Source organism: Neofelis nebulosa, chromosome 10 (assembly GCF_028018385.1).
Source record: "Neofelis nebulosa isolate mNeoNeb1 chromosome 10, mNeoNeb1.pri, whole genome shotgun sequence".
Lineage (NCBI taxonomy): Eukaryota > Metazoa > Chordata > Mammalia > Carnivora > Felidae > Neofelis > Neofelis nebulosa.
The window spans coordinates 63,965,653-63,987,569 of record NC_080791.1 but is presented as its reverse complement, the minus strand read 5'-3'; the positions used below and the strand labels follow the sequence as shown (position 1 = coordinate 63,987,569).

Genomic DNA, 21,917 nt, shown 5'->3' with positions numbered 1-21,917 from the left:
AGCAACACCACATGGACAGATTGTCAGATACCAAGGAGGAACTACTGTCAAAGATGTGAAAGGAAAATCAGGATACTGTAATGACATAAAAACCAAGGGAAGTAAGTACCTCAAGAAAAAGGGAGCCATTAATAGAGTTAAACACCATACGGAGATGAAAGTGAGGGAAGATAAAGGCTGAAAAGTATGCTCGGTTCCAAAAAAGCAGCAGTTGATTACTTTGTTAGCACTCTTTCATTAAAGGTAAGAGGACTATGACCAGATTGCAGGTTGTTGAGGAGTCAGTGGGCAGTGAACCAGTATGGACAAAACTTCCTAGAAGTGTGGCTGGCATGGAGACGAAAGAGAACTGTAATTGCTATGGGTAGTGGAGCAGAGAGGTTTTTGTTTTGCTGTGTTCCTTTTCTAGTTTTTCAAGGTAGAGGTGATTTAAGCATTTGTATATCTTTTTTTTTTTAATGTTTATTTTTGAGAGAGAGACAGAATGTGAGCAGGGGAGGGGCAGAGAGAGAGGGAGACATAGAATCTGAAGCAGGCTCCAGGCTCTGAGCTGTCAGCTCGATGTGGGGCTCGAACTCATGGGCTGAGAGATCATGACCTGAGCCAAAGCTGCACACTCAATTGACTGAACCACCCAGGCATGCCGATTTAAGCATTTTTAACTACTGATGAGAAGATGCCAAATATAGAAGCTGAATTTACAGACCTAAAAGGAAAGGTGATTGTGGGAGTGATTATTCTAAGAAAGTGAAAAAGGCAGGATTTAGAGGACATGGTGTGGAAGGATAGTTCTTCCATGGTTACGGAGAACTGCATTCTGAAGGCTTGATGGCAGGATGTGGAGATGGTTTTGTCTGATGGTACCCAACTTCTTCAATGGAAGCAAGTTGATTGTACGGGAGCTGGGTGTGCGGATTTAAGAAGGTGAGGAGAGCAGGAAGGGTCTAAAATAGGGTGGGAAATGGAAAGGACTGCAGTTGGGGGAAGCAGAACGATTTCTGGTAAGCATCAATGCCCTGTAAAGAGATGGATGACTACTTCAGACCGCACATGGTGAGGTACATGGTGCCAGAAATGTGTTCACTGTAAAAGCTGAAAGAAGAGTCCTATGTTTGTCTTCTACGAACTCCCTGGGCACACGGCACAGATTTCTCTCACAGCAGTGATACAAGTCTATGGCACAACATGAGCTGTTAGTCCTATCCTTACAATCTAATATAGCTCAGTATTTTTCCCTGAGGACAGTTTACACATCTTATTTACACTTAAAAAAAAAAAAATCAGTTGCCTTCTATACACTAATAATAAACTATCAGAAAAAGAAATTAAGACAAAAACCTCACTTAAAGGGCACTGGGTGGTTCAGTGGGTTAAGCATCTGACTCCTGATTTCAGATCAGGTCATGATCTCATGGTCCTTGGGTTCAAGTCCCATGTCAGGTTCTCCGATAAGCATGAAACCTGCTTGGGATTCTCTCACTCTCCTTCTCTCTCTGCCCCTCTCCGTACACATACTCTCTCTCAAAATAAACAAATAAATAAAACAAAATCCCATTTACAACTTCATGAAAAGGATAAAATACCTGTGGATAAGTTTAACCAAGGAGATGAAAGATCTATACGCTGAAAACTATCATTCATTGATTAAAGAAACTGAAGAAGGCACAAACACAAAGATCTTCCATGCTCATTGACTGAATTATTGTTAAAATTAATATTGTTAAAATTACCCAAAGAATATAAAGATTCAATGCAACCCCTCTCAAAATTCCAATGGCATTTTTCACAGAAAAAGAAAAAAATCCTAAAATTTGTATGGAACTACAAAAGATCCTGAATAGTCAAGGCAAACTTGAGAAAGAACAAAGCTGGAGGCATCACACTTCCTAATTTCAAACTATATTATGAAGCTATAGTAACCAAAACAGTATGGTACTGGCATAAACACAGACACACAGATCAATGGAAGAGAACAGCGTGCCTAGAAATAAACCCACACATATGTATGGTCAATTAATTTACCACAAAGGAACCAAGAATATACAATGGGGAAAGGACAGTCTCTTCAATAACCAATATTAGGAAAACTGGACAGCCACATGCAAAAAAGAAAATGGACCACTATCTTAAACCATACACATACACAAATAAAAAAGGGATTGAAGACCTGAAATCATAAAACAAGTGAACACAGAATAATTTCCACATTAACTCATCATAAGTGTTCACACTCCAGTATACCTTTTCTGTTTTTGAATAAGATATGAGTTTTAACAAGCCACCATTCATTCATTGGGAATGTCTCCAATATGAACATTTTGAGGCAGATTAAGATAAGCCTCTTGGCTGAACACTGTTTGGGATCCTGAAGTAGCTTACAGAAGATAGAGGAAGTTCTAGTATACAGAGTATTATTTAATACAGAGCATTAACACACCTTACTGACCTCTTAATGTTTGGAATAAATGATAGACCCAAGGTTATGGATGTCTCTCTAGCCTATATCCCAAAGAGTACTTTTAAAAATGCAGACTTGAAGACTACATGTAGATTTGTTACTCTACTTCCCATGGCAGTTGATAACCCTCCACCAATTCTAGGTCCCACTCAGCACCAGGACAGCCAAGGATATTATCAAGAATGGAGTAATTTGCTGTCACTGTGGTCTCTGTCATTCAGAGTTCAGTTCTTCGTTAGTAGTCTTCCGATATTCTTGTGAGCTCGTGGTTTCTCATGACCTTCTCATAAGGACTGAAAGTTTGAGTTTTATTAAATATCAACTCTAAGGGTATTGCTTGGCTCCTCCCTACTTCAATAAATTAGGTGAATATATGGAAGCCATAGGTCCCATTTATGAAGTAGAAATGATGATGGCCATGATATCAAAATCATGATAGGCAAAGACTTTATGGTGATATATTTAAACTCCATACCCCTGTGGCTTCCTTTGGGAGACTGGAAAAGCTCAGACAGATATATGCCCAATAAAATATTTCCCTCTAATATAGTTCTGTCATATCAATTAAAGAATAATCCCTGACAAACGTTTTATTGCATTTACTACATTCACAGGATTCCCTCCAGTATAAATTCATTGATGTAGGTAATCCTGGGTTTCTTCCTTCTCTTGAGTATGAAGTTTTTGGTGTTTTTTAAGGTTTGAACTCCTATTGAAGGTCTTCTCACATTCCTTACATTTGAATGGTTTCTCTCCTGTATGAATCATTTGATGTCGAATAAGGGAGGAGCTCCGGCTGAAGGATTTTCCACAGTTAACACATTCGTAGGGATTATCTCCAGAATAAAGTCTTGAATTTTTATTACTATTTTTACTCTCACTGAAAGCTTTTCCACATTTATTGCCTTCACAGACCTTTGCTTCAGTATGAATTTTTTGATGCTTAGTAAGATTTGTACGTCTGTTGAAGAATCTCCCACACTCACTACATTTATAGGGTTTCTCTCCTGTGTGAATGATCTGATGTCGAATGACGGATGAACTCCGGCTGAAGGCTTTCCCACATTGATAGCATTCATAGGAATTCACTAAGGTATGACTTTCTGGGTGCTGAATGTCTATACTCAGGCTCAAGGCATTTCCACATCTATTATATTCTAAATGTTGCTTACCTACTGAATCTAAATTAAATTTGAAGTTAGTTTTAAACTTATCACATTTTGAGAACCCCTTTTTCATAGAAATTCCCTGTTGTATATCAAAAATTGAATTAACTGACTCAACATCTAAGCTTTTCTTATTCTCACTACCTTCAAAGTTTCCCTCCTCAGTGCAGACTGTCTTGTGAACAAAAGCTTCTTCTGGCAAATTTATGTCCCAGTGTTCCTGGCTCCTGTATAGCCAATCATCACTCATCCAAGCATCTGAAGAAGGGGGTCCACTTTTGGTCAGTCTTCTCATAATTTCTCCATGAGATGATGATTCTCCAGAAATTCTCTCCTTTGTAACTGAATCTTGGTTTTCTGAAATTACCTCTCTGTCTAAAAAGAAATTAAAAATTCTATGAGCTAGCAGAAGGGAAATTGTTTAATTAGGAAAGGGATGCTAAACCACATAAGGAAATATGCAGATTTTATGGGTCTTAAATACAGAATGGAAATGTGAGGTGAGATTAGAAAAGGAGAAATACAGAAGAAATAAAAGGGACAAAAGTATTAAAAAGGAGGTTAGAAGATCATAAAATATGAGAAGAGCTATTCAAGTATATTAATGAGAATACATAGAGCTTGGGTCAAATATCAGCATATGAACTGCGATAGGGTAGCATTTCATAGTTCACATTGTTACTGGTTCATAACTAGTCTGTGTGGATTACACATAGTCTTCCTTTCCCTAGCATCTTGTCTTTGTCTCTTTTAACCCATGCTGTTCATCAATAATAAATACACCCTTCTGAAACACCAATTTAATCATATCTTTAAAAACAATCTACATTTACAGGCTCCACACCTTAACCAGCTAAAACAAACTTGCAGTCAGTGTCTCTATTTCCATACAAGCTGCAGTTATTCCTCATATTTAACAAAGGCAGGGAAAAAAAAAAAAACTATAATCAAAGGTAGCAGAGAAACCACCCTTTTTGTGGGCTCAAAATCACTCCTGATTCTAATAGCCCTATGATACTTCTCTAGGTATTTCCTAGAATGCAAAACTTCACCTGTTCTAGTTATGATTTAATTCTCTTGTTTTCACCTGTCCTCAGTTTGTTTCATTTAATAATGTCCCACTTCCCTTCTCAAAATTGCTTTCTCACTTAGCTTCTGTATAAATACTTACATTCTAACAACTTTTTAAAAACTAAATTTCACTGACTTCCCTTTATCCTCTCACATATAACTTCAGGTTTATCTAATGCGTTTACTTCCATACTTCACTGGTAGCCAAAACACATCTTCCACTTGGTAGTCTCACATATATTATCGACCCCTGTTTTTATCCATCTCCAAGACAATGCCACTCAACTATCCTACTACTCTCTTCCAACTTAACAAATGAGCCTGAGAATTTCATCTTTCATGTGGAAAGAACTTCCCTCAATGTCCTCACTTGTTTACTGAGTCATTGTCCTTCTAATATTTACACTAGAGTCCACAAAGAGATCTTGAATAACCATTGCTCTTTAGCTCTCATATCTAATCTGCCCTGAGGTACTATTTTTTTATGAAATGATGTTTACCTCAAAGCAGCTCCACTGATATATCCAACTTTGTCAAATACCTATTAATTCTGCCTGGTTTAGTCTAATTTCTAGCAGAAACTATCTGTCTGTGTAATACAGTGGAAACTAGACCATTAAGTCAGAATCTCCTGGGGTGGAGCCTAGGAATATAATGAGGGTATCAATTGTAGTTTCGCTGTTTCTGCCTCACCAGCGTAAACTGGGTGTGTGGGCAGATAACCTATAGGTCTTCAGTGAGAGAGGAATCTCTTCCAAACCTGGACCTAATTTAGATGGTGAGATCCTGGACTTCAAGCTTGATGCCATAATGAGGTCTTAGGAGAGAATAAATATATTTAATAATGGGGAAAAAAATAATTTGTGGCCAGAGGACAGATTATAGATCAAAATGGCTGCACCTTCATAAAAAACTCACAGCTAACATCATACTCAAAGGGCGAAAACTTAGAAGCTTTCCCCTAAGGTCAGGAACAAGACAAGGATGTCCACTCTCACCACTTTCATTCAAAATAGTACTGGAAGTCCTAGCTGCAGCAATCAGACAAGAAAGAGAAATAAGAGGCATTCATACTAGTAAATAAGAAGTAAAACTCTATTTGCAGATGACATGATACTGTACATAAAAAACCCTAAAGACTCTATCAAAAAACTACCAGAACTGATAAATTTAGTGCAGTTGCTGGATGCAAAATTAATATACAGAAATCTGCTGCATTTCTATACCTTAAAACAAAGTAGTAGAGAAATTAAGGAAACAATCCCATTTACAACTGCACTAAAAATAAAATATGTAGGAATAAATTTAACCAAAAGGGTGAAAAACCTGTACTCTGAAACCTATTAAACACTGATGAAAGAAATTGAAGTTGACACAAAGAAATTCCATGCTCATGAACTGGGAGAACCAATATTGTTAAAAATGCCCATATTATACAAAACAATTTATAGATGTAATGCAATCCCTATCAAAATATCAATAGCATTTTTCACAACACTAGAACAGATACCATATGTTTTCACTCTTATGTGGATCCTGAGAAACTTAACAGAAACCCATGGGGGAGGGGAAGGAAAAAAAAGAAAAAAAAAAGAGCTTAGAGTGGGAGAGAGAGCCAAAGCATAAGAGACTCTTAAAAACTGAGAACAAACTGAGGGTTGATTTGGGGTGGGAGGGAGGAGAGGGTAGGTGATGGGCATTAAAGAGGGCATCTTTTGGGATGAGCACTGGGTGTTCTTTGGAAACTAATTTGACAATAAATTTCATTAAAAAAAAAAAAGAATCCTAAAATTTGTATGGAACCATGAAAGACCCTGAATAGTCAAATCAATCTTGAAACAGAAGAACAAAACTGGAGTATCATAATCTCAGATTTCAAGATATACTACACAAAGCTGTAGTAATAAAAACAGAATGGTACTGGCATAAAAAATAGACATATAGATCAATGGAACAGAATAGAGAGCCAGAAATAAATCCATGATTTTATGATCGATTAATCTACGACAAAGAAGGCAAGAATATCCAACGGGAAAAAGACAGTCTCTTCAACAAATGGTGCTGGGAAAACTGGACAGCTACATGCAAAAGAATGAAACTGGACCATTTTCTTACTCTACACAAAAATAAACTAAAAAACGGATTAAAGGGGCGCCTGGGTGGCTCAGTCAGTTAAGCGTCTGACTTCAGGTCATGATCTCACAGTTCATGAGTTCGAGCCCTGCATCAGGCTCTGTGCTGACAGCTTGGAGCCTGGAGCCTGCTTCAGATTCTGTGTCTCCCTCTCTCTCTGCCCCTCCACCACTTGCGCTCTGTCTCTGTCTCTTTCTCCCTCTCTCTCAAAAATAAATTTAAAAAGGGATTAAAGACCTAAATGTGAATCCTGAAACCATAAAATTCCTAGAACAAAATATAGGCAGTAATTTCTCTTACATTGGCCGTAGCAACATTTTTCTAGGTAGGTCTCCTTTGGCAAGGAAAACAAAAGCAAAATTAAACTCTTGAGACTATACCAAAGAATCTTTTGCACAGTAAGGGAAACCATCAACAAAACTAAAGGATAGCCTACTGAATGGGAGAAGATATTTTCAAATAATATATTCAATAAAGGGTTAGTATCCAAATATATATGGAAGAACTTGTATAACTCAACACTAAAAAAACAAATAATCCAATAAAAAAAATGCGCAGAGAACCTGAATAGACATTTTCCAAAGCAGTCATTAGATGGCCAACAGACATATGAAATGATGTTCAATGTCACTCATCATCAGAGAAATGTAAATCAAAACCACAATGAGACATCAGCTTGCACCAGGCAGAATGGTTAAAATCAGAAACACAGAAAATAACAGCGTTGGCAAGGATGTGGAGAAAAAGGAACACATTTTGGGGGAATACAAGCTGGTGTAGCCACTGTGGAAAACAGGATGGAGGTTCCTCAAAAAATAAAACATAGAAATACCATATGATCCAGTAATTCCACTACTGGTTATTTAGCTTAAGAAAATGAAAGCACTAATTCAGAAAGATGTATGCACTCTATGTTTACTACAGGATTATTGATAATAGCCAAGATATAGAGGCAACCAAAATGTCCATTCATAGAGGAATGGATAAAAAAGATGTGGTATGTATATACAATTGAATACCACTCAGTTATAAAAAAGAATGAAATCTTGCCATTTGCAACAACATGAATGGATCTAGCAGATATCATGGTAAGTGAAATAAGTCAAAGAAAGGCAAATACCTTTATGATTTCACTCATATGTGGGATTTAAGAAACAAAGGAAAAAAGAAAAACAAACAAACAACAACAAAAAAAAGAGTCTTAAATATAATGAACTGATGGTTACCAGAAGGGAGGTGTGTGAGGGAATGGGTGAAACAGTTAAGGGGATTAAGAGTGTATTATCATGATGAGCGATGAGTAATGGAAAGAATGAATGAATCATTATGTTATGCACCTACAACTAACATAACACCATATTTTAACTATACCTCAAAAAAAAAAATGGATGCACATTCTTTTACACTCTCCTATAGAGCAATGGAGTTAATTTTTCTTCCCCTTGAAAATGGGCTCCTTCTGTGACTGCTTAGCCTACAGAATGTGGTAAAAGTGATACTATGCCACTTCTGGGCCTGGCCTTTAGGAGACTGACAATTTCCAATTCCTCTCAGGATACTCCCTCTCAGAACCTGGCTGGCACGCTATGAGAAAGAAGCCCATGCCTCAAGAAGAGGCCACATGGAGGTACTCTGGTCCATGGGGCCAGCTAAGTTCTCTGTGACAACCAGCCTCAACTTCCAGCCATGTGATGAGCCATTTTGATCATTCCATCCCAGCAGAACACTGTATCTTCAGCCAATATCGTATAGATCCTGAGAACTCCTAAGTCAACTCACAAAACTGTGAGAATTAATAAAATGATTGCTGTTTAAAGTCAGTAAGTTTGGAGGTAAGTTTTTAGAAACAATAAGTAACTGAAACAGTTAACTGTTCCAGTAGCATTTACTGAATGGCAAAATTCCTAAATGTATTTCTCTAAGCAAGTTTGTGATGTTTGCCTCATATTTCTATAACTCATTTTTCATATAACTCTATTATTCCCATTTTTAAAATAACTTTCATGTATTTTGTTATTTTCAAATCACTTAGTTCTAGCACATAGGAAAATTACCAATATTTTTATTTTACATCTAGCCACCTTATAAAACTCTTAACAGATATAGTAGTTTTGACAATGAGTTTCTTGGATTTCTAGGTAGAAAGTTACCATTTACAAATAATAACCTTTTTTCCCTCTTTTCTACTAGTTAAATTTCTCGTTTTTTGGTCTTTTTGTTCATTAGTTACATATTTCAGGTCAACATTCAACAGGTTGAAGCAGTGGCTGGTAACTTCCAAGAGAAAGAAGTGGAGTCCTATTACAGGCTAGACCCATAACTGGCAATGTCACTTCTGCAGCATTTGATTGATTAAATAGCTCAGTGCCAGCTGAGATTCAAAGGGAAGAGAAACAGTCGGCATTTTTTTTTTTTTTTTGTTTAATTGAAGTATAGGTGACACACAATGTTACATTAGTTTCAGGTGTCCAAAGTCTACATCTTGATGAAGACAGCGACAAAGATTCCATAGCCACCTTTAACTCACTATAATCCATTAACGGTTTTGGAAAATAAATGACATTTACAGAGGCAAATTCCAGATTGACTGAAGTATTATATTTAAATGATGAAATAGATGAAGTCAGAATAAAATCAGGAAATATGTTTCTAATTTGGGGATGGAAAAATTCTTATGCATAAAACTAACAGATATAAAGCACTGGGGGAAAGATATGTGATAACATAAATTTTAAAAATATGTATGGCAGACACCATAAATAAAATAATAAAAAACCTGCAAGATCTCATTTGTCGTAACTATGATCAATAGTGAGAATTTACATAAATTTTATTATATATTATTAAAAACCTCTAAATTCTTAATAGATAATGGACATAAAACCATTTCCTGAATCACAAGTGACCAAAACAAATAAAATAATTTTCAGCTTTTTCATAATCCAATACACATCTATCTATCCATTTTTTTCCCCTTTGGTCCTATATATGTGCAAAAGCTTGAGATATAAAGGTAGGGCAAAAAGGGACATGGTCCCTACCCTCAAGGAACATAAAGCCTAATGTGGGAGACAATGACCTATACAGATACAAGTAAAATATAATTGTGACAAATGATAAAAAGAGAAGATTATGGTGCTATGGGAGTATATAACAGAAAAACTAACTAGTAGAAAATGTGAAACTATCTGAGATCTGAGAGAAGACTAGGAGTCAACTAGGCAAAGAACAGGAGAATGAGATGAGAGATGATGATGGACTACAGGGACTACAGTAGTGGCACTACGTATGGAGAGAAGTGGAGACATTCAAGGGACATTTAGAAAGATAAAGATACACACACACACACACACACACACACACACACACACACAAGTACTAGACATCCCAAGTACTAGACAGGTGAAGGAAGGAGAAGTTGTGTCAAGGATAATACTCTATACTTGGGTAACAGGATGAATGGCAGTGCTGTTTACTCAGGGAATAGAAAAAGATTGGAAAGGAAAAGTTATGACTTTGGTTTTATGGAACTGAAGTTATCTTTACGACAGCCAAGAGAAATGTCATGTCCTTCAGAAAAGAAGCCTGGGCTGGGGATACAAATTTGTAAGTCACCTATACATGTGTGGTAAGTGAAGGTGCAGTTGTGGATGTGATAACCTCAGGAAGAAAATACAGAGTAAGAAAACAAGACAAAATGAGACCAAATCTTGAGAAACGCTGGAATTTATTAGAGAGCTAGAGAAAGATTAGTCTGCAATAGGCAGAGAGAGAATAATCAGAAAGAGAGGAGGAATATCAGAAGTATTCCAAGAACCTACGAGTGTTTTAAGAAAGAAGAGCAGATAATACTGTCACTTGCTTTGGAGAAGTCAGTGAAACAAGGAACGAAAACATATCCACTGGATTTAGCTACAAGAAAGTCATCTATGACCTCAGTAAGAACTGTTTCAGATGGATATTTGGAATAAGAGACAAGTGAAATGGACCGAGGACTAAAAGGTGAGGAAATGAGAAAAGTATAAAATATCTTGAGAAGTTTGGCTATAAAGAGGTGAGTGATAGAGAGGTTGAAAGAACAATTTTTTTAAATCAGTAATGACCTAAAAATGTTAAAAAGCTAAATGGAGAGGGGTGCCCGGGTGGCTCAGTCGGTGAGCATGTGACTCTTGATTTCACCTCAGGTCATAATCCCAAGGTCTTGAGATATCCCAAGATATCCACGTTGCCCCTGTGCTGAGCATGGAGCCTGCCTGAGATTCTTTCTCTCCCCAACTCCTGTGTGTTCTCTAAAATAAAAATTTTTTAAATTAAAAAAAACAAACATAAAAATAAATTTAAAAAAAGCTAAAGGAGGACTAGCTAATGAGAGGCAGAAATGGTGAAAATATAAGTGAAAGAAGACAGGGAGAAATGGGGTCCAAAGGAAAATGGCAGGGGGGATGGGCAAGGGAATTTACCTTAGAAAGGATGAAATTGAGTAATCTGCGTATCAAATTAATAAAGATTTCAGGTAAACAATAGCGTGCTAGGGTGCTAATAGATAATTAGTGAGTATGATTGGTATAATCTTTCTCTAGACAATATGGCACAAAGTAACAAGACCTTTAAATATATTCATGTCCTTTGATGCTGAAGTTTCTCTTCTAATAAGGCATATCCTATGGAACTTATCAGACACGCCTGAAAACTGGGCAACAACCTGAATGTCCAATGGCTGGGGGGAATGGTTAAATATATTATGATACTTGTATGTGATGGACCATTACATGTGAAGCCCCATTTCCACAGACTAGTGATAACATGTAATTGCCCTTGGTATCATATTAGATGAGAAGAACAGAATAGAAAACAACATATTCCTGATGATCCCATTTTGGAAAAAAAGAAATCTTCATAAGCCACAGAGACACATCATTGCAAAGAAAAAAGCCTAATAAATAAAAAAAAATGTTAATATTGCATAGCTCGGGGTAATGAGGTCATGGGTGAGTTCTATTCTTCATACTTTTCTATATATACTAAAATTTATCATAAGCACACAATAATTGATAATCTCCCACAAATAAAATGTTAATAAGAATAAAGAGATTATGATGAAGGTAGAAAGGGCACAAAAAGTTCTATAGTAAAAGAAGGAAAACTGGAAGATTACTAAAGTCACTCTTGCATAAAGCAGAGCTTTTTGTTTTCTTTGAAAGAATGTTAGGTTGTCTAATGTTTGTTAGCACTCCCATGCTCCAGGAACTGCTCTAAGTGTGCCACACATATCAACTCATGTAGTCCTCACAGGAACGTGGAGATAAATACTGTTATTAACTCAGTGTTACAGATGAGGAAACTGGCAGATGGGTTGCTCCAGGCCACAGAGCTTTAAGTTAAGTGTCTGCGTTCCTCACCTGCAACATTCCTCCAATTACCCACTTATGAAATCGAATCTGTGAATGAAAAGCAATGATGACTTTTTTCCTTCAAAGCTTCTGTGGTTTTGTCATCACCTCCCCAACTCCTAACTCAAAGGCTGTTAACCTCACTGTGTGTTTAACAAACAGAAGATTCTTACAAATGCCTCATATCTGCCTGGTTCTCACCAAAAAAAGATGTGCTTGGGATTTCTTGCTCTATTATCCATCTTCTGTCCTTACTTTCCAACTCAGAGAGCTCAACTGGTTTGGAAAATACATGTTCTTTTCATGGGGAACATGAAAAAACAACAAACAAACAAACAAACAAACATGACACTTCAGACATTTTTATAGGGAAGAGAATTCCATCCCTATGTAGTAGTCTAAGAGCTGCTGAAAGATAAGGCCAGGGGTCACCACAGACTTGTGTATTTCTAGCTCTATATTAGAAAAGACTCTCCCTCAGATACAGCAGGAAAATCTGCTATTGTGCCCATAGGACATCAGGAAACCTGAACCCAAACCCAAGTGTCCCTACCTACTGTAGTAGTCCTATAGCTTTTTAGCAGCAGATAAAGAAACTACTGATGGGCAGCATAGGTAAACACATAGAAGTCACCTTGATGCAATGAATTCAGGTTCCTATAGTTCTCCAGCATCACGTCCCTGTACAGGTTCTTTACAGCAGGGTCCAGTTGTCCCCACTCTTCCTTGCTGAATTCCACAATCACATCTTTGAATGATATTGGTTCCTAAAATATTAAGTTTCTTTTTAATCAAAGGTCAGCCCCAAAAATATTACTAGAGAAGAAATGAATTTGGAAAGAATAGTGTAGGTGCCTAGAATATGTACGAAATTGATGAAAATGTTTGGGGTTCTAAGTTTTGACAAACAGGTTATATTAGAGGCCTATCAACTTGGTACTTGCAAAAGGAAAATCAAGAGCAGTTTTTTGTTTTTTTTTTTTTTTAACATTTATTTTTGAGACAGAGAGAGACAGAGCATGAACGGGGGAGGGGCAGAGAGAGAGGGAGACACAGAATCGGAAGCAGGCTCCAGGCTCTGAGCCATCAGCCCAGAGCCTGATGCGGGGCTCGAACTCACAGACCGTGAGACCGTGACCTGAGCTGAAGTTGGACGCTCAACCGACTGAGCCACCCAGGCGCCCCTCAAGAGCAGTTTTAACCTGAAATTAACTTTCATTTTGGTTGAGGAGAAAAAGACAGTTGGAATAACTATGGAACAAAAAATTACTAAAGAGTAAAAATACTTGACATAAAAGGAATTCAGAAGAGAAAGAAAGAGTTTCAGATAGATTGACAGGAATTGTAATGAAGACGGAGGCTCTGCTAGCAGAAAAGTTAGGGCATTTCCTCTCGAGAAATATAGCCTGCTAACTCCTTACCATTCAGGTCTCCCAGCCCAGCCCTTTCCTGATTACCCAAAGTAGCCACCCTCCTATTCAGTGTCTACACTGCATTATGCTTCTTTCTTTTCTTTGTAATTACTACTATCTGCAATTATCTTATTTGCTTGTGTTTGCCTGTCTACCTCTACTGTCATTTCTGCAAAGGCAGGGATCTCCTTTCGTTTACCATCACATAACCAGCCCGTGGACAAGTGGCATGTTAGACACTGTGTCAATATTTGTTACAAGGGCCTTCACACCATCAACTGCTGCATTTCCCTCTTCAGCATTCTCAACCTTGTCATGACGGGCACATTTAATCACAATGAGATACACAAATCTTTTCCCTTCCTCTACCTCAAAGCCAGATGTCTCTAAGATATCAGAGGACCTTGTGAGTAAATTATCTAGGTTAGTTTTGCCTACTTCCTCACCTTTTTTCCTCAACCCTCCACAACCTGGTTTCTATTCCCATGCCTGGTACCTCCGTGATGGTAAGTGAATGGGCACTACTCAAGCTGAATTTTCCTGAAATTTTAAAGGATTTATCCTTGAAATTTTCTCATCCTTGGCTTTCACTAACATATCTTCTTGGTTTTTCTCTACCACTCTGGTTCTTTCATTTCAGCATCGTCTGAGGTTTCTTCTGCTCCTGCCTATTAAATGACATTACTCAGCATTCTGCTCTTGGCTCCCTTCACTTTTAATTCTAAACATTCTCTGGGTAGGCTCTATTTCTCTGGTTTAAATTATCATCTACAATCGTGAGGGAACACATGCACAGAAAAATACAAAGATTCAATATTTTCCGAAGAGTGTATCACCAACGGAAATAAAATAGATCCAATGTCCTATGGAAGAAGTAATAGTCTTATATCCTTAGATGGACCTATGTTTGGCAAAAGTTCAAAACCAAAAAGAAAATGCAGGTCATTTCAGTAGAGAGCAGAATTCTAATTCACCTGGGAATTGCTAGTCAGTGAGTCAGCTTCCATTTTCTCCTTGATGCTCCCCTTCTGGAGCGGGACAGATTCCTTGCAGGGTGTCTCTGAGGAAGATGAAGGAAAACATTATGGAGACAGATTTCCCCCAGAGAAACATTTATTGATTTACAGTAGTAGTTTTAACATGCTATTCATAAAAATCATCTTTAAAACTTTGGAAAAATAATGACATCAGGCACTATAAGCAATCAGAATCTCTAAAGGTAAGAGCTCAGATGTTATATTTCTTATTTTTTTATTTAAAAAAATTTTTTTAACGTTTGTTTTGAGATTGAGTGCTAGTTGGGGAGGGGCAGAGAGAGAGGGAGACTGTAGAATTCAAAGCAGGCTCTATGCTGTCAGCGCAAAGCCCGACATGGGGCACGAACCCATGAACCGCAAGATCCTGACCTGAGCCAAAGTCAGATGCTCAACCAACTGAGCCACCCAGGTGCCCCTATTTTTTATTTTTTAAATGTAGTTTATTTTTTAAAGTTTATTTACTTTTTTAAGAGAGATAGAAAATGAGCAGGGAGGGGCAGAAAGCAAGGGAGAAAGAGAATCCCAAGCAGGATCTGTACTGTCAGCGTGGAGCCTAATGCAGGGCTTAATTTCACAAACTGTGAGATCATGACCTGAGCCAAAATCAAAAACCAGATGCTTAACTGACTGAGCCACCCAGGCACCCCTAAAATTATTTTTTAATGAAAAAATTTGACAGGTAATCCAGTCCTGGGGATCCCAAGGGCTGCTGACAGGCTCTGAAGACATCTCTGGGTACTTGGAGGATAGTAGGTGTGACCTCTGAACTATTTGTCTTCCATTTGACCTGTGGAGACTAGTGTGGACAGTTGTAAATAAATGCCTTATGGCGTTAGCTATAAAATCTTAAAAAAAAAAAAGTCACATATAAGTAGACTCGTGCAGTTCAAACCTGTGCTGTTCAAGGGTCAACTGCATAAGAACAGATCAACTGACAGTAAAGATAGTTTTACTTCTTTTCCAATTAGGATGCCTTTTATTCCTTTTTCTGGTTTAGTTGCACTGGCTAGTACCTCCAGTATAATGTTGAAAAGAACTGGCAAGGGTGGGCATCCTTGTCTTGTTCCTTATCCCAGGGCAAAGCTTTAAGTCTTTAACCATTAAGTGTGATGTTTGCTCTAGTTTTCCACAGATGTCCTTTATCAGGTAGAAGGAATTCCCTTCTATTCCGAGTCTGTTGAATACTTTTATCATGAAAAGGCATTGGATTTTGTCAAATGCTTTTTCTGTGTTGAGATGATCTAGTGAGTTTTCCTCTTAATTCTATTGTGTTTTTTTTGTTTCAGAATTTAAAGATTCATCAGTTACATATAACACCCAGTGCTCATCACAAGTGCCCTCCTTAATGCCCATCACCCATTTAGCCCATCCCTCCACCCACTGCCCCTCCAGCAGCTCTCAGTTTGTTCTCTATAGTTAAGATCTCTTATGGTTTGCCTCCCTCTGTTTTTACCTTGTTTTCCTTCCCTTCCCTTATGTTCATCTGTTTTGTTTCTTAAATTCCACATGAGTGACATTATATGGTATTTGTCTTTCTCTGACTTATTTCACTTAGCACAATACACTCTATTTCCATTCACATCGCTGCAAATGGCAAGATTTCATTCTTTTTGATAGCCGAGTAATACTGTATTGTGTATATAGGTGTGTGTGTGTATGTATTTATAGAAGTAATGTGTAAATATATATGTATATAAATATATACACACAATACATATACCACCTCTTCTTTAGCCATTCATCAGACCATGGACATTTGGGCTCTTTCCATTTGTCTATTGCTGATTGTGCTGCTATAAACATTGGGCTGCATGTGCACCTTCGAATCAGCATTTTTATATCCTTTGGATAAATACTTAATAGTGCAATTGCTTCCCCTTAATTCTGTATGGTGTATAGTGTTGATTTTCACATGTTGAACTATCCTATAGTCCTGGGATAAATACCACTTGGTCATGGTGTATAATCTTCTTAATATGATGCTGGGTTTGCTTTGCTAGTTTTGTGATAGCTTTCTCTGTCTTTGGCATCAAGTTAAACTCATCATAGAATAAGGTAGGAAGTATTCCTTCCTCCCCTATTTTTTTAAAAAGTGTGAGAAACGGGTTCTGTGCTGACAGGTCAGAGCCTGAAGCCTGCTTCAGATTCTCTCTCTCTCTCTCTCTCTCTCTCTCTCTCTCTCTCTCTCTGTCTCTCTCTCTCTCTGCCCCGCCCCCACTTGCACTCAGTCTCTGTCTCAAAAATAAACAAACATTAAAAAAAATTTTTTTTTTAAGCGTGAGAAAGATTGGTGTTAATTCCTTAAATTTTTGATAGAATTCACCAGTGAAGCCATCTAGTCCTTGCGTTTTCTTTGTTGAAATTTTTTTGATTACTGATTCTATCTTTTCTGTTGTTAAAGAGGAGTTCAGATTTTCTATTTCTTCTTGAATCAGTTTTAGCAGTTTGTGTGTTTTTGGAATTTTTCTACTTAATCTAAATTAATTTTTTGGTATATAATTGTTCATAGTATTCTCTTATAATCCTTTTGATTTATGCAAGGTCAGTAGAGATGTGCCTACTTTTATTCCTGATTTTAGTTATCTCATTCTTCATACTTTTCTTGTGTAGCTAAGCCTTTGTCAATTTTGCTATTCTTTTCAAATGACCCACTTATGGTTTCATTGGTTCTATTGTTTTTCTGTTCTCTAGTTCATTTATCTCTTTTTAATCTTTCTTATTTTAATTTCTACATACTTGTGAATTTTCCAGATATCCTTCTGTTATTGATTTCTAATTCCATCCTACTGTGGTCAGAAAAGATACTTTGTAGGATTTAAATGTTTCTATTAATTGTGACTTGTTTTGGCCTAACATGTGTTCTATCTTGGAGAATGTTCCATGTGGACTTGAGAAGAATGTACATACTGCCACTATTGGGTAGAGTGCTACTTTAGTTTATAGCATTGTTCAAGTCTTCTATTTCCTTTTTTATCTTTTTTCTAGTTGTTCTATCCACTAATGAAAGTGGGGTGCTAAAGTCTCCAACTAGTATTCTTGATCTCTTTCTCCCTTCCTTTCTGTCAGTTTTTGCTTCATATATTTGGGGGCCTGATTGTTGCAGTTCTTGCTCACTTAATTACTTTTTTGAACTGATTTGTAAAGTCTATATTCTTTGTTGTGTGTGCCCACTTAAGTCTGTTCCCTTAGCTTAGTGGTCAGCTAGTGATTCCACATAGATTTCCTTAAATACCTGGAACCAAACCAAACCAAACAAAAACCCATTTCCTAGTCTTTGCAGATGTGCTGCATGTGTTGAGGCATGCCTTCACCACTTAGCCAGATAATTTTTTTCAACTTTACCTTCACCTTTAGTTCCTGCTTATGCAAAGCCTGAAGGCCAGTCAGAGGTGAGAGTTAAGGCCATATCAGGTGTTTCTGAACATGTGCCCAGCCTTCTAAATCTCTAGGGATACACAGAAACTTTTCAAATCCTTTATTCCCCAAAGCATCTCATACCCCAGCTTTGCCATTAAATGCTTTGACAAATGACCCCTAGGTGGCCACCTCAGCCCCGGGACAGTTCTGAGTCAGATAAAATAAGGGCAATAAAACAAGGGCAATTGGATGGGTTCTTCAGAGAGCCAAGACAGAAACTAAAAACCTTTCTCAGTCCTCTATTACCTAGCAACCTCTCCTTTCCTTCTCAATTAAACTTCAAGAATTTTCTAGGGGCACCTGGGTGGCTCAGTTGGTTGAGCAATTGACCGGCTCAGGTCACGATCTTGTGGTTTGTGAGTTCAAGCCCTAAGTTGGACTCTGTGCTGAAATCCTTGAGCCTGCTTTGGATTCTGTGTCTCTGTCTCTCTCTTCCCCTTCCACACTCCTGCTCTGTCTCTCTCTCTCTCAAAAATAAATGAACATTAAAAAAGATTTAAAAAGAAAGAATTGCCTATAGTCATTTTGACATTCATACCTCATCCATCCATTCTTTTTTTTTTTTTTTTTTGGGGGGGGGGCATGTGATAGGGAGAATAACAGACACCAGAGATACCTATATCCCTAATCCTTGAATACACTGGCAAAAGGGACTCAGCAGATATGATCAAAGTTAAGGACCCTGATATGAGGAATCATCCTGGATTATTTGGGTGATCATAATCTAATCACATCAATCCTAAAAAACAGAGAAGAGAAGGTTTCCCAGCTATGGTCAGTGAAAATGAGAGAGAGTGCAAACATGCATAATTAAGCAAGTGCATGTACTGTGACAACAGAATGGAGGGTAAGAGAAGGCAGTTGGAAAGGACATGGCTCAGGGGAGCCTGAGTGGCTCCGTCCGTTGAGCGTCTGACTTCAGCCCGGGTCATGGTTTTGCGGTTCGTGCGTTTGAGCCCTGTGTTGGGCTTTGTGCTGACAGTGTGAAGCCTGCTTTGGATTCTCTGCCTCCCTTTCTCTCTGACCCTCCTTTGCTTATGCACACTCTGTCTCAAAAATAAATATTTAAAAAAAATAAAAATAAAAAAAGGGACATGACTCTCCACTGACAGCTTTCAAGATGGGGGTAGAAAATCATGAGGCCCAGAAAGGAATGCAGTCCTACCAATGCCTTGATTTTAGCCCAGGGAGACCCATGTTATTAGACTACTCATCTATAGACCTGTAGGATAATACATTCGCATTGTTTTAAGTCACTAAGTTTGTGGTCGTTTGTTATGGCAGTAGTAGAAAACTAATAAAACTAACTACAAATAAGTACCACCGCAACTCCTTCTCTGAAACTGTTCTAAAGCTTAACAATAACTTCATAATCAACAATTTCAGTAAATTACTTTCAACACTCACTTAAAAATTTTTTTTTAATGTTTATTTTTATTTTTGAGGGACAGAGAGACAGCATGAGTGGCAGAGGGGCAGAGAAGGAGAGAGACCCAGAATATGAAGTAGGCTCCAGGCTCTGAGCTGTCAGCACAGAGCCTGACGCGGGGCTCAAACTCACGAGCTGTGAGATCATGATCTGAGCCGAAGTCAGACGCTCAACTGACTGAGCCACCCAGGTGCCCCTCAAAACTCATCTTAATAGGACTTTTTTGCTGCACCATTATTAACACTCACTTCCTGAAGATTTCTCCTTTCTTAGCTCAAGATACTAATATTTCCTGGTTCTCTGATGTCCTAGATTACTGTTTTCTAGCCTGCTTACCTGGCTTTTCTTCTTCTGTTTAATCCATTATTTTTTTTTCAAATAAGGACTACTGGATACCAACAATAATGATATCATCACTGTCCCCACTCAATAATTCTTTATCAAATATCTAATCAATTACCTCATGACTTATAAGGTCCACACATTCATATGACTGGTTATACATCTTTTACATTTCTTTTAATTTCTAAATCCCTCTTCCATACCCCTACTTCTCCCTTAAAATTATTTTGTTCTAGAAACTAGATTGCCTTGTAGTTTCTCAGAGTTTAGATTTTACTAATGGCATTCCCATGGTATAATTTAAAATGTTCCCCTCTCCTTTGTATTTCCTGTAATGGGTAGTTAGATCTATGGTAACTCTTAAATATTGATGTTCCCCAAGGAAATGTATTTCTCCTACTTCAATTCATACCTGTAAGTTTCCAAATCTTCTCTTTCTGAACACCAAAGCCACACTGTTAACTATGTATTAGTTTATTCATTGTGTATGGCCCATAGAGACCTCAAATTCAACATGCCACATAATTACTGTATAAATCCCCTCCCATAAAATCTGCTACTTATGCTCCATTCATGTAAGGCTGAGCACGGACATTTACATCAAATCTTATCTCATTTACCCCTTATATTCAGCCCATAATTCCTTTAGGTTCAAACTCCTGTTTTCCCAATGCTCCCTCATTCTTTTCTTTTTTTTTTTTTTTAATGTTTATTTATTTTTGAGAGAGAAAGAGCATGAGTGAGGGAGGGGCAGAGAGTGAGGGAGACACAGAATCTGAAGCAGGATCCAGGCCCCGAGCTGTCAGCACAGAGCCTGATGAGGGGCTCGAATTCACGAACCATGAGGTCATGACCTGAGCTGGAGTCGGACGCTTAACCAACTGAGCCACCCATGTGCCCCTCAATGCTCCCTCATTCTTTAACACTTCATCTATCTTAACAGATTTTCCAGTTTTCAGAGCCCTCATGTCCTTTACAGAAAAAGTTTATCAACATCTTGTTTAAAGAGCCAGATAGTAAATATTTTGGGTTTTGCAGGCAATAGTTTCTCTGCTATACCTAATCAACCCTGGTCATAGTATGAAAACAACTGTGGCCAAAATGTAAATAAGTGGGCGTGGCTGTGTTCCAAAAAAAACTACCTCCAAAAATATTGGCCTTTGGGCCATAGTCTGCCAACCACTCCCTCAATACTGATATCAAAATTTTTAAGTTTATTTATTTTGAGAGAGAGAGAGAGAGAGAGGAAATTCCAAGCAGGCTCCATACTCTCAATGTGAAGCCTGATGCCGAGCTTGATCCCACAAACAGTGAGATCATAACCTGAGCCGAAATCAAGAGCTGGATGCTTAAACAACTGAGCCACCCAGGCGCCTGGATATCAAAATATTTTAAAAGGCTAATCAAATCGATTTCCCTACCCAATCTGTGAGATCTCATTCTCTAAAAGCCAGGTAAGCAGGCTAGAAAGCTTTCTATTTCCTACAGAATAAAATCCATGCCTCCTGATAAAGTCCTTCATGATCTGGCCCTTGATACCCTCTAGCTTCAGAAAAAAGGAATTTCTTTTCAAATGGAAAGACTCCATTACTTTTCTTTTTAAGGTTCATTTTTTTTTCTTTTTAATTGAGGTATAATTGACACATAATGTCATACAGTTGACCCTTGAACAACACAGGGCACCAACCTCCTGAGCAGTTGGAAATCTGTGTATAACTTTTAATTCTCCCAAATTTTAACTACTAACAGCTTACCACTGACAGAGCCATAACAATCAGCACTGTAACGCATATTTTATGAATGTATTACATTCTGTATTCTTATAATAAAGTAAGCTAGAGAAAAAAATGTTCAAAAAATCATAAGAAAAAATACATTTACAATACTGTCTGTATTTATTAAAAAATAATTCATGTATAATTGGACCCACACAGTTCAAACCCATGTTGTTCAAGGGTCAACTGTATTAGCTTCAGGTATACAACATCATGATTCAATTATATATATTGCAAAATGACCATAAGAAGTCAGGTTAACATCAGTCACCATATATAAATTTTTT

General features: G+C 37.6%; 1 protein-coding gene across 3 annotated transcripts in view; it reads right to left on the bottom strand.

Annotated features, from left to right (window-relative positions):
* Positions 1-1,877: 1,877 nt before the first annotated feature.
* The window catches only part of ZNF215 (zinc finger protein 215), a 33,430-nt gene continuing 13,390 nt past the window's right edge, over positions 1,878-21,917 (bottom strand). For 2 of the 3 annotated variants that reach the window (XM_058688092.1, XM_058688091.1), the window contains exons 3-5: positions 14,605-14,690; positions 12,853-12,985; positions 1,878-3,999 (exon numbers count right to left, since the gene is read on the bottom strand). In XM_058688092.1, the coding sequence (XP_058544075.1) occupies positions 3,092-3,999; positions 12,853-12,985; positions 14,605-14,690 (1,127 nt within the window). In that variant the 3' untranslated portion in view covers positions 1,878-3,091. Of the gene's footprint in view, positions 4,000-12,419; positions 12,516-12,852; positions 12,986-14,604; positions 14,691-21,917 lie in introns of all 3 variants that reach the window. The other variant, XM_058688093.1, reaches the window with a different exon arrangement.